At 41.0% G+C, this 15,654-nt stretch overlaps 1 protein-coding gene across 3 annotated transcripts; it reads left to right on the plus strand.

Moving 5' to 3' along the window:
- The first annotated feature begins 2,505 nt into the window (after positions 1-2,505).
- Positions 2,506-11,940, plus strand: slc25a14 (solute carrier family 25 member 14). 3 transcript variants are annotated; one of them, XM_029700586.1, is made up of 9 exons: positions 2,506-2,666; positions 3,247-3,345; positions 3,866-4,004; positions 5,955-6,049; positions 9,049-9,134; positions 9,302-9,397; positions 9,598-9,722; positions 9,891-10,104; positions 10,665-11,940. In XM_029700586.1, the coding sequence occupies exons 2-9, from the start codon at positions 3,282-3,284 to the stop codon at positions 10,704-10,706; spliced, it is 861 nt and encodes a 286-aa protein (XP_029556446.1). In that variant the 5' UTR covers positions 2,506-2,666; positions 3,247-3,281; the 3' UTR covers positions 10,707-11,940. The 3 variants fall into 3 exon arrangements, with proteins under 3 accessions (XP_029556446.1, XP_029556447.1, XP_029556448.1); XM_029700587.1 differs by lacking the exon at positions 3,247-3,345; XM_029700588.1 differs by lacking the exons at positions 2,506-2,666; positions 3,247-3,345; positions 3,866-4,004 and adding an exon at positions 4,046-5,865.
- Positions 11,941-15,654: the final 3,714 nt, after the last annotated feature.

Raw genomic sequence — 15,654 nt, forward strand, 5'->3', positions numbered from 1 at the left:
CCTCCTTGCTCGCACCTTTTCAGTTCTGCTCACAAATTTTCAATAGGATTGAGGTCAGAGCTTTGTGATGGCCACTCCAATACCTTGACTTTGTTGTCCTTAAGCCATTTTGCCACAACTTTGGAAGTATGCTTGGGGTCATTGTCCGTTTGGAAGACCCATTTGCGACCAAGCTTTAACTTCCTGACTGATGTCTTGAGATGTTGCTTCAATATATCCACATAATTTTCCCTCTTCATGATGCCATCTATTTTGTGAAATGCAACAGTCCCTCCTTCAGTAAAGCACCACCACAACATGATGCTTCCCCGCCCCCCGTGCTTCACAGTTGGGATGGTGTTCTTCGGCTTGCAAGCCTCCTCCTTTTTCCTCCAAACATAACGATGGTCATTATGGCCAAACAGTTCTATTTTTGTTTCATCAGACCAGAGGAAAGTACGATATTTGTCCCCATGTGCAGTTGCAAACCGTAGTCTGGCTTTTTTTATGGCGGTTTTGGAGCAGTGACTTCTTCCTTGCTGAGCAGCCTTTCAGGTTAACTGTGGACTCGTTTAACTGTGGATATAGATACTTTTGTACCTGCTTCCTCCAGCATCTTCACAAGGTCCTTTGCTGTTGTTTTGGGATTGATTTGCACTTTTCGCACCAAAGTATGTTCATCTCTAGGAGACAGAATGCATCTCCTTCCTGAGCGGTATGACGGCTGCGTGGTCCCATGGTGTTTATAGTTGCGTACTATTGTTTGTACAGACGAACGTGGTACCTTCAGGCGTTTGGATATTGCTCCCAAGCTATGAACCAGACTTGTGGAGGTCTACAATTTTTTTCTGGGGTCTTGGTTGATTTCTTTTGATTTTCCCATGATGTCAAGCAAAGAGGCACTGAGTTTGAAGGTAGGCCTTGAAATACATCCACAGGTACACCTCCAATTGACTCAGATGATGAAGTAGATGTCCTAACCGACTTTCCAAAACTATAGTTTGTTAACAAGAAAATTGTGGAGGGGATGAAAAAAGAGTTTTAATGACTCCAACCTAAATGTATGTAAACTTCTGACTTCAACTGTAAGTATATTTTAGCAATTACATTTACTTTTGATATTTCTACTGAAATAGTATTTTACTGGGTGACTTTCACTTTTACTTGAGTAATTTTCTATTAAGGTATCTTTACTTTTACTCAAGTATGATAATTGGGTACTTTTTCCATCACTGTCTGTATTAGACTATGGCAATATAGTGTATGGTTCGGCAGCCCGGACCTCATTGAAAAGGCTAGATGTCATACAGGGGCAAGGACTCAGAATATGTAGTGGGGTGTTTTGGATCTCCCCAGTGTCTGCACTACAGGTTGAGATGGGGGATTTGCCTTTGCAGATTATGATACACTAACTAGCAATTAATTTTTGGGTCAACCTACAGGGACACGGGGTGTCTCATCCTGCAAAAGGGATTTTACAGGCACGCTGGGAACATGAGCGAGAACAGAACACAAGCTTTGGTTGGGTGGGTAGTACCCAGGCGAGGGAGATGAGACTGTTAGGAAGGGAGTTTAGTCCAACGGTAGATATTCCTGTAAATCCACCATGGCTACTCCCACCTCCAGTAGTTGATCTAGAAGTGTTGGAGAGCCTACGGAAAGATAGGGAGAGTGTTGATCTGTCTGGTTTGTTTAATAGACGTCTGGATACTGTGTATCAGGATTTTGTGGCTATTTACACAGATCAAAAGATCCAATGGCAGGACGTACTGGGTCAGCATTTGTAATGCAGGAATGTGGTGTGGCAAGTTGATGTATTGACTAAACAAGCACTTAGTAGTGGAGATGTTGATGTTGTAGTTTCAATGAGCAAGGCAGAGGCAACAAGCTTAATATGGACAGTGATGGTGCAGAGATGGCAGGAGCAGTGGATTAGAGATACTAAGGGCAGGCATTTATTTCAAGTACAGAGGAAAGTCAGGGAGGGGAAGAGGGCAGGAAGGGACAGAAGAGAGAAGGCTATTGTTACTAGATTAAGGGTGGGCCGGTTGAGGGCCGGTTGAATAAGACTTTGAATGTGATAGGATTGCATCCAACAGGAAAGTGTGATTATTGCCAGGAAACAGAGACAATGGAGCATGTATACAGTGTGGGCAATATGAGAGGGAAAGATATTGGCTGAGATCTAGTTTGAGGGAGAAGGGGATAAGGTAAATTAGTTTAAAGAGTATACTGAGTAGATTCAGTGGAGGCTGCTGAGGGGAGGACAGCTCATAATAATGGCTGGAACGGAGCAAATAGAATGCCACTAATTCTGCTCCAGTCATTACCACGAGCCTGTTCTCCCCAATTAAGGTGCCACCAACCTCCTGAGTTGTGATCTTTTTTTTTTAAGAGAAACGGGGCTGGCAGGTAGGATTTAGTTTCTCCCCGTCTCTGGCCCACACTCCAATACAGTAAGTGGCGGTAATGCACCATAACGTTTGATGCCAACTGCCGATAAACCCCACCGAAAAGAAGAAACTTCCGGTGCCTCAGTTCCTGTTTCGGCGCAAGTGCACTAGAAATGGAAAGCTACGTAGCCAGATAACTTTTGTGATGTTTATTTTTTATTGAGTTAACTCACTTGACGTCGAAGATATGAGATCCAAAATAAAATAACAGCACGACTTTTATTCACATTACAGGTAGGTGTCATTATATGGTTCTGCGCTTTGTTGAGGGTTTTCTAAATTATGTATAGAACTGTTAGCTAAGCTAGCCAGCTGGTTGTTTGTGTGAGTAACGTTAATGCTAACATGCGGCGCTGCCGGCAGGCGCAGGCCAACAGGTTCACAAAATTCCGTTGAGTTGACTGACATTTCAGATGACGGGGACTCGCATCTATTTTTTTAAGTGTTAACTGGTGCTAGCGTAATAATCAGATAATAACATGACATTGTGTCATCTCTGGGTGAAAATACTGAACGACATTGCTGTCACTCACGTTAACATTACACACAGTGGTGCGGGCGGGGAATGTAGCAACCAAAGCCAATTGAAATGCTTTAAAATTCGATTGACTTAAATTGCAGCCAATAGAAACTCCCAACATTTGCGGTGGCTCTTTCTTGAATCTTTGACAAGAGGGTATCCTTTCCGGCGCAATATTCTGTGACGCTGATTTTATGAGATCTCGGGGAGTAATTAAATCAGGTAGCACAATGTTATATGATGTACGATTACAACAATTTATTTATTTGTATCTCGGCGGCCTGTTGTTTTTAGCGGGGCTCGATCAGGTAGAAGCGGCTACCACCGAAATGGCCAACCTGAACTGGAAACCGTTCATCTACGGAGGGATGGCTTCGATTGTCGCAGAATTCGGTACGTGATGCACCAAAATCTGTTCAGACTAATTTATTTTAATCATGCATTTTTTTTCATTATTCTATTCCCACACACATTTAAGACTCGTGTTTAGCTGCATTGAGAAGCACTCAGAGATTTGCAGCGGTCTTTCTTCTTGAGTGATGGCGATGGTCCTATATTATGGATGCTACATACAATTATTAATGATGGTACTCCATTGGAGTAGATCTACAGAGACGCAATTGTGTGCAACCCCAAGCAATTCTATATTTACTTGTGTAACCTCTTAGATAAACTAACATAAATTATATTTCACCTCCTTAGAAAAAAGCTAAACAATGCAACACCTACTTGCTGAAAGCAATCACATTGATTTGCATTGAATTCACTGCATTGTTAGTCCACCTCATTGCATTGAGATACTATTACCTGATCTTAGTTACTGAGGGGTCACTTTGTCATTTCATTTATATACTACCAGTGATCTCTGAACTAAACAATGTTGTCATGATGTTGTTGGTTGTTCTCCCCTCAGGTACGTTCCCCATAGACCTGACTAAGACACGGCTGCAGGTGCAGGGCCAGTCCCAGTACATGGAGGTGCGCTACCGGGGCATGTTCCACGCCCTGTTTAAGATCGGCAAGGAGGAGGGCATCAAGGCGCTATACTCTGGGTGACCAAAAATAATATGGTTTACACATGTTAGCCTATACACTATGGGGGAGAAAAAACAACATATTACAGTATTTGATATGGTGTGCTATGGTAGAACATATTCCCTTTTGGGCAGGGATTTATTTTTTATTTTTTTACTGATAACCAATATGCAAAGATTTCCAGTAGTCTGGTTTTTCTGGTTCCTCCCCTGTGTGTAGGTGAAAATAAGCTACTTTACGTTTTTGGGTGAGTGAGTAAGTCTTTTGTCAATACATTTTAATATTTGTAGCTACGTTTTAAGTAAATACCTGCAGTCAACTTGTGCAGTACTTTAGGACATAAAGCAAATCGCGATCTTCATTTTACCTGTCACATTATTTTACATTATGAAGCTTACCGTGGTTCCCCAGAACGTTTTTTTTTCTTCAGTAGCATGATCAGGGACGTGCAAATGTAGTTTTTCTTCACAGAAAATATATTAGTGTAACACATTCGGCAGAAAATAGCATCATTTTCATCAGATGACAACAGAAGGGCAACGCTATTTGGCTGGCAGCCTCGTACGTAGGCCTAAATGAGCTTACAGTGAAAAAGCAATGTATGTTTTGCAGTAAACAATGCATGGCAATCATATTTCTAATGTTTATAATAGAAAGAATGTATCCAGCTACATTTCCTAATGCCCCCTTGTGTACTAAGCTGGTAATACCGTATATCCCGGTATGAGAGAAGGACGGTATGACGATATGAAAATCTAGATACCACCCTACCAGTGAAACAGATGAGAAAGAAGAGATGCCAGAAGTGTAATCTTCTGCATTTTATCAGAATTGATAATGTCAGTTCAGGTGACTAGGGAGAATTTTGAAAATTGTTCCCTTCCGTGACATGGCAAATGTTTTTACAGACAAAACAAAATATGTGATCCATTGATGGTATGCACAGGAGGACTACTGCAAGAGAGCCAAGAAGCTCAGGTCAGCTCAACATCCTGGTCTGAGTGTGTCAACATCCAGGACACAATGTCCAGGTCTGGGTTTTCAGACAGGCTTAGAAGAGGCTTAGGTCAGGGAATAACGATTCTCTACACCCCATGGCAAAATGCGTAGAATTGCAGGAAATTTCAAACAAACATTGTCTTAGGCTAGTGCCAGCTCTGACTGCATGTGAGGGTATGGATGTGGGTAAGCAGACGCGCATCCCATGATGAGTTCTGATTTTTTTTTGTGACCCCCACCACCATTAAAGTTGCCCATCCCTGTCTTCAATCAAAGGTGCATAAGAGAAGCAACAACTGAAAAATGGTACAAGAGACTCCTACGCTGTGTATTATACTTGCAAATTGAACATTTGTTTTTGAAAAGTCATGCTTTGACGAAGGCCTGTGGCTAAAGGGGTGCACTTTTCAACAAATGTTTAATTTGCAAGCATACACTGTGTCCAAGAGACGCCATTGTAGACTACCATTGTAGAACACGCAATTGAACAGAATATTTTTCTTCTTAGTTAGATCATTATCATATAAACCTGCTCCACTATCCATTAACCTCAAGCCACTTTAATAAACCTTCTCTCATTCTCAACTATTGACCTCTGAGCTACTGAAATGGAGCCTGGTCTTGTATGTGAGAGCGTGACTTTTTACAAGGAAAGTTGGCAGGTGCTTTCCTTGGGCGGGAAACGCTCTTCTTGGCTCTGGTTTTGATCAGGGGACAGCCTTTGAAATACCTGTTTGTTTCTAGACTATCTTGAGAGCGGAGTGACCGACGTGATAACAGCAATAGTCGATAGCTCAATTTGCAAGAGAGTTGCAGGGAACCAATCTTCCCAGGCAAAATACAAATGTCTGCCAACGTCTTGACAGTCCTGATGGCAAGGTAATGGGGTGTGAACATTAGGCAAAAAGCTCTTCACTTGTTCATAAAATTGACACTCCCCGAAATGACTCCTGTCTTTCTCTGTGCAGGATTTCCCCAGCTCTCCTGAGGCAAGCCTCCTACGGGACCATCAAGATCGGGACCTACAACACACTCAAGAGGTTATTTGTGACCCATCCGGAAGGTGGGTTTCAATGACTCCCCACTGCTTTCTATCTCACATCATATTCTCTGTTTGCTCTTTCATTTTTATTTTTTTTCCCCTAAACATCCATCTATGGTATGTCCCTGACAGCTGATTTAAGCAACAATGCATTGCATACATAGTGCTGTCATAGGCAATGGCATGGTTCTGTAATAAGGTACTCTCTTCTGTTTGCCTGGTGCCTTCTACAACTGTATAGACTTTTAGCATGTTGTATAAAAACTGGGCATAAATCTGGAAGCATCATCAGTGGCAAGAAGTCATTAGTAATGAGAGAATGACTGTGTGGGGTGGTGGTTGTGGATCACACATGAGGTTTGGTCGTATCTTGTGGCATCTACTTTTGCCCTCTGAATTATTTAACTTCAGTTGTTTACAATGTCAAGGATCTCCGACATGCACATGAAATCTGGCGACCCTTTTGTATGAGTACTGAACTGCATGTCCCAGCCAAATTCATGTGACGGACTGACCTTACCAACAGTCATACCAGGGCAGGACAATAAAGTCACCCTTTTACAGCCATGTGTGGAGTGGGAGTTTGGAGGGAAGAAGTTAGCTGGCCAACCTGAAAGGGTAGAGGGGACAGCAGTCAGTACTTGTGACTTCACCATACTATTAATTTGCGTACACAAACAATCAACAGGGGTTTAAATAAAGCCTGTAATTTTGAAATGGACCATTGCATTGCTTCTTCTGAAGATCAGTGTTTTTTGTTTTGTCTCTAGGCTTTCCAGTAGAGCTTACAGGGCGTTTTCTCATACTGTCATCAGCAAAAATAACAGTTTGGGAAAACCTGTTAAATACCTGTCTGGACAACCTGCATTGACGCAGATGTCTGAAAACACAGACCTAGAGTGCCTAACTGCCGTCACTAATGCCCAATATAAACAGGAGACTGGGAGCCTCCATTGCAACAGGGAACAAATCTCATCAGTTCTTTATTAATAGGTTTGCATGACATTAACCGGCGCCAACATGTATTCCCATATCACAGGAAGCAATCTTTACTGAGAGACTGAGTATTTACTGCACAAACAATTACAGGATTATTTGAACCTTTGCAGTAGACAGAGAAACGGAACCAAACGAAGTTTGAGAAGAGATTACCTAGTCTGTAGAGGGGTTGACACACTGATATATCTGAGACTTAAGGATTGGGGTTAGTGGGGAGTGGGGCAGTGACTCATTTGTAGATCGGGAGGTGCCGGAACAAAAAGTGAGCACGAGAGGGAGCTGCCCTGGGGAGAACTGCGTATAATTGCATTTGCGTATTGGCATAGAGCAGTAGAGTAAAGGCACTTCCATAAGTTTCACACATGGGTGTTTTTTGTTGTTGCCTAGGGTCTGGGGAAAATGTGGCCTTTTTATAAACACATCCTATGTCATGTTACATGACTGGACAATGTTTTTTTAATACCGCACAAATGATGGAAATGACAGGCTACTTAGACACTGACAAACTGAGAATCTGAGATCAATAAAAACGAACTTGTCTTGAATCCATCAATAGCCTAGGCATGTGGAGAGACACATTGTAGGCTACAATATGAGGAGGAAATTATAGTCCTAAAAATGCTTTCCATGCTCACCCAATGATGCGCAGCTCACTTGCCGGTGATGGCCAATGTGTTCGTGCCAAAAGCCTAAACCCTATCTCTGTTATACTACTTTGTAAAACACTATTTGGAAGTTGATCAGATATTTTGGTAGTCTACAGCAGACAGATTAGTCTTCTCTGTTCAGCAGGAGCCATTTGCTTTTCAACCTGTGTTATTCCACAATTGTATTTTAAACACTTTTGGAAAGCCCTTATTTGTCTGCATGCTCTTCACTGTCAGATTTGCCGTGCGTCCTGATTAGGCTATGCCTTGTTATTAGGCTACACACAATCGACAGACAGCTAAGTAATATTTTTTAAAGAAGCTATTGGTCCTATGTGGCAAAATTATAGGGCTTCTCATTGTGTAGTAGGCTATTCTGAATGATTTAATTTCTTTCTGAACAGACAGCAGTAATTCTTTGAACACTTATTATAATTTTTACATGGCACGAGAGGTACCGGATCCGGCCAAAAAAGTTCTGGAAAGAAACCGTCTAGGAGCGGTGCCGGATCCTGTTCCGGCAGGATCCTGGTCAAATGAATCACTGGAATGGGGACTGCGTTATCTGTGATTGTGTTGTGAAGAGAAGACCTCTGCTGCTGTTGTGCTTCTTCACTCTGTATGCCTCACTCTGCCAGGTTGTGCTTCTTCACTCTGTATGCCTCACTCTGCCAGGTTGTGCGAATGTGTTTTGAATGCTTATTTTTGGTACAGGCTGTGGTTTGCCTGGTGTGGTGGTTGGGCGGGGAGATCCAGCGCCCGTTCTCCTGCCATAATGAACGGTACCACACTAACTCTTGGTCACATTGATCAAGGTTTCACTGTAACTATTGATCTAAACTTAATCCATCATTTCTTTCCTACTCCTATGTCTCACTTACTTCCACTGTAGATGTGTTTACCTGGTGACTTATAATGATGATTGTTTCTTGTCTTAACCCCAACTGTCAATCACTAATAAATAAATCATGGTCCCCATTCCATTTCAAGCAGGGTGCAATTTCACTGCCCCAATACAGTAGTGTAACAATATTACAGTAGTATGTTTGCAGTGGTGACAAATCCAAATTGCAAAGGGTTCTAGTTAGTAGTCATTCTTTGACTTATGCTGTAATGAATAGGTTAATGGCTCTCTGTAGGCTTTCTAATTCTCATGACTTTCTGTCTGGACTTGATTACTGCATGTTTGTCGACCCTTTTAGATTTCATGTTCACCTCTAAATGATCATTTGAAAGTCTCTTGTTTACAATTCTATAATTATTATAGCCACTTGTTTTACGTTGCACCTACCTCTGTCTTTCTAGAATTTCTCTCTGACTTTGTGTGTGTTTGATGTGGAGGAGTAACCGGCTGTCCGTTCTTTTCCCTGACAGATGAGACTATGGTGATCAATGTGTTCTGTGGAGTGGTGTCTGGAGTCCTGTCCTCCTCTCTGGCCAACCCCACTGATGTTGTCAAGGTGAAAAACGTGTAGATAGCTGAAAGATCTAGATACTGGACATTGCAGATAGTAATGTCATGAATAGAACTGACGTGACTCCTTTTTGTGTCAGAGGCATGTTTGAGGCATCTCATAAATCTGAACGTCTCACAACGTTTTGCCCTGATTTTCTATGTTGTGTTCAGATCCGCATGCAGGCCCAGGGCAGTCTGTTACAAGGCAGCATGATGTCCAACTTCATAAACATCTACCAGACTGAGGGAACCCGTGGCCTGTGGCGGGTGAGTGGTGCCCTCTCAGTCACAAACTATCAAACAGTGGCTCTGATCTGTCATCAAGATTTGTTTGTGTTTTTTATTTTCATGGAAGAGCTTCGTTGTTTTGTAAGATTGTGACCAGTGAGTTGATTTATTTTTGGCCATCTGAAGACAGTTGAGTGACTGGTACTCTCGGGTTGTATTTATACTGTCGTCATCCTCAGGGCGTCATCCCTACAGCTCAGCGGGCAGCCATCGTAGTGGGAGTGGAGCTTCCTGTCTATGACATCACTAAGAAGCACCTCATCAAGTCTGGCACCATGGGAGACACCATACTCACACACTTTATGTGAGTTTAGACATCAATATTGTAAAATGCATATAAATATATCATTTTTGTTATTCCTAATGTACTGGCATATTCTCTGAGAAAGATGATAGAAAACCTAACAGTGAGTGTGCATATTATACACCTGAACCTCTGGCTTCTCCCACGTCTGTCTGTCTCTGCCTGCAGTTCCAGTTTTACATGTGGCCTGGCGGGGGCGCTAGCCTCCAACCCAGTGGATGTGGTGCGGACGCGTATGATGAACCAGCGAGTGCTGTCTGGGAACCCCATGTATAAAGGCACGCTGGACGGATTGATGCAGACCTGGAAGAACGAAGGATTCTTTGCCCTCTACAAGGGCTTCTGGCCCAACTGGCTGCGTCTGGGGCCATGGAACATCATTGTATCCTTTCCATCACTGGAATCAAAGTTCAAACCCACTGTGTTGCCAGCACTATGATCCAAATAACTGAGTCATCTGAACTCTGTCTCTCTGCATTTACACATTCTATTAGGTCAGTTCAGTTTTGCATCAGGTCATATTGAGTATTTTAGACATCCGAGAACCATTCCTGGTAAAAGTAGGTGGACTTCAGCATTGCAGGACAAGTTGTTGCGAGATAATCTCCCTTTGGGAACTGGAGCATGTTCTATCACCCTGTTGTTGCTCAGAGGTTCAGAGAGAACAGCAGAGTGCAACAGAGAGCTGTTGTCAGGTGTACAGCTTGTGTAATGGCACTCCTTTCTCCTTGGCTACCAGTAGAGGGTGCCAAATACTTACACTGAAGCAAAATATGCAAAGAGGAAACTTATGTTTACAGTGATTTTGTATAATACCATACAAAACGTAAATTGTATTCAATTAAGTCTTATAAGTATTATGATTTTTGTATGGGCACAGACAATGTCATGATTATGCTTCAGGGCTTCCGCCATGTGTTGTCCTTAACTAGAGCTCTTTAGTTCTTCATCACGTTTGAGCAGCTGAAGAAACTCCCCTTATAGTTGAACAGGGAGTGGACACTCCGTCGGACCAGAGTGTATCAGAGCGCGGGAAACACCCCAGCCCTTTGTCTTCGTTTCATTCACAATCCCTCCCTCCTCACACAATCTGTATGTGCATGCTCATCTAAGTTTTATTTGAACTTTTTAATAATATTTATAATTTTTTTTATAAAACTTTGAATGTCTTTTTTTTTTTTTTAAACACTTCCTCATACTCATACTCCTCAACCATCCTTGATGCCACTCCTGGCAGCTAAAGCTTAGGATTGTAGCTGAGGACGGAAGCCCGTTTGGACCATAAGGTATTAGCTAGGTACGCTGACTGACAGCTTGCTACCATTTTAAAGTGAGTTTGTAGGAAAAGGAGGACTATCCTAGGCGGAACGGTAACTGGAGATCTACTTGAGCTTTTTTAGGGATGTGGAATAGGCCTCTGATTGTGTCTGACTAGTTTTGTAAACACATCTCTATACTGCATGGGATGTGCAAGAAAAGGACAATGGCTGTTAAATGTATAGGATTGGGGTTTTGCCTGTCTGATCTGACGTTTTAAATAATGTCTTCAATGTTTTGGGCAGGGCTAGCTAGCAGAGGATGCGATGCATGGCAGGTTAACTGGGTTGTTATTGTCAGACAATTTATTCTCAATTACTTACCTGGGTAAGTAAAGGTTACAATAGGTGCTGTTTAGTCTGTTAGAGGAACTCAGGACAACAGTGACCCACATGACAAAATACTATACTATGGTTAAAATACATTATAGTGTTTTTGCTGCCTTTACTGTAGTTTTGCTGACATTACTGTAATATTTAGTGCAGTGTTTTTGTGGTCTATAGTATAATGTAGTATTTACTATAGTATTTTACATTATACAAAAATATTCTATAGTAAGTACTACAAATGATTATGGTATACTGCAGTGTAGTATCATTTACTACAGAATTCTATAGTAAGTACTGCAGTATTCTATAGTAAACTAGTATTTTTTTTAATGTGGGGAGACTATATGTGTGGTTAGTAAGATGAGATGGGAATTTAGTCCAATGTTGAACCAAAGCCACTATTGGGTACCCGGAGAGTGACTTTGCTTTCTGTACATTTCACCACAACCCCTTTGTGTGAAGTAGAGGTGTCTGCTGTTGTCTGGAACACTAAACATGCACAGGAATGGAAACACTTTCTGGGACCTGCCTGGTTGTCATGGTGATTTCCATGAAAGTATACTGAACAAAAATATTAACACAACATGCAACAATTTCAAAGATTTTGCTGAGGTACAGTTCATATACAGTTGAAGTTGGAAGTTTACATACACTTAGGTTGGAGTCATGAAAACTAGTTTTTCAATCATTCCACAAATGTCTTGTTAACAAACTATAGTTTTGGCAAGTTGGTTAGGACATCTACTTTGTGCATGACACAAGTCATCTTTCCAACAATTGTTTACAGACAGATTATTTCCCTTATAACTCACTATCACAATTCCAGTGGGTCAGAGGTTTACATACACTAAGTTGACTGTGCCTTTAAACAGCTTGGAAAATTCCAGAAAATATTTGTCATGGCTTTAGAAGCTTCTGATAGGCTAATTGACATCATTTGAGTCAATTGGAGGTGTAGCTGTGGATGTATTTCAAGGCCTACCTTCAAACTCAGTACCTCTTTGCTTGACATCATGGGAAAATCAAAATAAATCAGCCAAGTCCTCATAAAATAAATTGTAGACCTCCTCAAGTCTGGTTCATCCTTGTGAGCAATTTCCAATGTTAAAGCTTGGTCGCAAATGGGTCTTCCAAACAGACAGTGACCCCAAGCATACTTGCAAAATGGCTTAAGGACAACAAAGTCAAGGTATTGGAGTGGCCATGACAAAGCCCTGACCTCAATCCTATAGAAAATTTGTGGGCAGAACTGAAAAAGCGTGTGTGAGCAAGGAGGCCTACAAACCTGACTCAGTTACACCAGCTCTGTCAGGAGGAATGGGACAAAATTCACCCAACTTATTGTGGAAGGCTACCCGAAACGTTTGACCTAAGTTAAACAATTTAAAGGCGACGCTACCAAATACTAATTGAGTGCATGTAAACTTCTGACCCACTGGGAATGTGATGAAAGAAATAAAAGCTGAAATAAATCATTCTCTCTACTATTATTCTGACATTTCACATTCTTCTAAATAAAGTGGTGATCCTAACTGACCTAAAACAGGGAATATTTACTAGGATTAGATGTCAGGAATTGTGAAACCTGAGCGTAAATGTATTTGGCTAAGGTGTGTATGTAAACTTCCGACTTCAGCTGTCTGGAAATCAGTCAATTGAAATAAATTAATTATTGCCCTAATATATGGATTTCACATGACTGGGCAGGGGCGTGGCCATGGGTGGGCCAGGGACGGCATAGGCCTACCCACTTGGGGGTCAGGCCGACTTATTGGGGAGCCAGGCCCAGCCAATCAGAATGAGTCTCTAAAGTGACGGAAGCGGCTTATGGTAGAGAAATTATCTGGCAACAGCTCTCATGGATATTCCTGATGTCGGCATGCCAATTGCACACTCCCTCAACTTGAGACATCTGTAGCATTGTGGTGTGTGACACAACTGCACATTTTATTGGCCCCAGCACAAGGTGCACCTGTGTAATGATAATGCTGTTTAATCAGCTTCTTGATATGCCACACCTGTCAGGTGGATGGATTATCTTGACAAAGGACAACATGCTCACTAACAGGGATGTAAACAAATTTGTGCGCAAAATATGAGCGATAAGCTTTTTGTGCGTATGGAACATTTCTGGAATATTTTATTTCAGCTCATGAAACATGGGACCAACACGTTACATGTTGCGTTTATAGTTTTGTTCAGTGCACATTATGTAAATGTATGTACAGAGCGATACACACACGTAAAGGTGGATACTGTATTTTGACAGGCATGTCTAAGTTGTACATAGTTACTTTAGAGAATCTGCTTTGAATTTTTATTTTGAGCTTTGAGTAAAACCCTGAATGGACTAGGATATGGGGGCTGTTGTGCCAAAGTGTGCATGTTCTGTACTGTAATTGTACTTTATTGGACCACTGTTACAAAGCACCGTCTTGAGTAGGTCAGTTGCCAAAGTATCAGGAGAACTGTACTGTTACATTCTTACTCAGGCCTTATACTTTACTTTCATGATCATGTTTCTAATCTATATGATGCCTGATTCTGCACCTCTGCCTCATGTCCCATGGCCATGTTGATTTTTATTAGAATTACTAGTTTTGTTGCTTAATATGTTGTTTCAGCAGTCATGCATTACTGAGAAGTCACACTTTTTAGCTTTTATCTATGTCTTTACAATGATGTAATACACTTTTTCCCCACAGAGAATCCGAAAGTACTTTACGAATAACTTTTATTGGATTTCTTTCCAAAGCATTATCTATTTTTTTAATTTTTTTATTGCATGATCATGTTTTCCCATATGAACTTAACAAACCACATTCTTGAAGTCTTGAACCTGTTGCCCCTTTACTCAGCAATGCATGTTATGTTATGTACCTTTTCTCTCATTCCTGTTTAAACACTTGGCAGGGCTTACTGCATGCTTTTACTTACAATATGTGAGCATGTCTAGCTTAGGAACAACATTGCTACTGTTTTTTATGATTTATTGGACAATTATTGTTTTCATTGGCTCCAGCTGCATTTTGCTGTCAACCACAAATTGATTATTACTTTGGTATATATTAATACATGCTTGGATGATCATTTTCAGTTGAGTCAATTCAGGGAGTGATTTGAATTTCAAATTCAAGAATAGAATCCATTTTCAAATTAGGATTTTTTTTCTATCATTGTATTGGAATTTGAGAATTGACCCCAACCCTGAATCCAGTATAGGCTTTATCTTCATCATCCTGTCTTTCTATTATGAAAATAGAAAATTACCATACAATGTTGTTACCTTTATGACTGCTTAGACTTGCTTTGCTGTATTGTTATATTTTACTGACTATCTTATTTATGTTTTTCATGGTTGTATTCTATACTGCTGTGTGACTCAGCTGGCTGAAACACTGTTTGGTCTCTGTCAAATATTTCAGCCTGTAATTACCTGGTCATTTGCACTTTGGTCAAATGTCTGTTGATTTTAAAACTGTATTTACAATCAAATATCCTTTTGCTTGTTTAGTCAATTGAGTAAACTATTTTCAGTGAAAGATTTGATTTGGCTTTGTATAAATAACTTAAATGTACACGCCTAAATAAAATTAATTGTATTTATTTTTAAGCACCCAACACCAGGGTGGACAGTTGAGTAATCAAGTGAGAAGGAAATTACATCTTTATTAGAAGGTGCACAAAAACAATGGTCTAACCCTACTGCAGCTCAAAGTATTGATGACATATGCATTATATTCTATAGAGGGACAGATTTCCAAAAATAGGTGGTAGTAGCATACAGGTTAATACCTGGAACCAGCTGGAATAAATCATATTAATATCCATACAGTGACCTATATATTGTGTTGGTCCTTACTAGTATGTGTATGAATTAATGTTAGAGTACTATCATACAGTTGACAAATTCATTTTATACAGTGTATCTAAGTGGCTTGGGTTGCTTTCAGAAATGACAACGGTGTGCATCGTTAATTCAACGAAAACTACTGAACGACCAGTTGTAAAAACGTGATTATGTTGGCCCAGAAGGCAGTTAAGTTAGCCTACCATATGGTGTGCTGCACGAGTTTGTAATTTTTGCTGGTGACTCCTCAGCACACCTACCAAACAGGGGAGAATGTATTCAAGGCTGTTGAAGAACCGTGTATACCGTTTTGGGAAAACGTCTTTAGGTAGGCCTACAAACCGTCATGAAACGTAGTAAACGTTGAGGCGAACTGAACGTACTGTAGAGACGTTGGTTGCCTCCCACCTTACATTTGCCTAGACTTCAGGTAGGC

The sequence above is a fragment of the Salmo trutta genome, chromosome 19 (assembly GCF_901001165.1).
Source record: "Salmo trutta chromosome 19, fSalTru1.1, whole genome shotgun sequence".
In the NCBI taxonomy this organism is placed as follows: domain Eukaryota; kingdom Metazoa; phylum Chordata; class Actinopteri; order Salmoniformes; family Salmonidae; genus Salmo; species Salmo trutta.

Bases quoted from the DNA above. Each gene is read 5' to 3' on its own strand.
- slc25a14 (XM_029700586.1), top strand. From the start codon at position 3,282: ATGGCCAACCTGAACTGGAAACCGTTCATCTACGGAGGGATGGCTTCG. The intron at 3,346-3,865 runs GTACGTGATGCA...TTCTCCCCTCAG, and splicing joins TTCGATTGTCGCAGAATTCG to GTACGTTCCCCATAGACCTG. The intron at 6,050-9,048 runs GTGGGTTTCAAT...TTTCCCTGACAG, and splicing joins ATTTGTGACCCATCCGGAAG to ATGAGACTATGGTGATCAAT.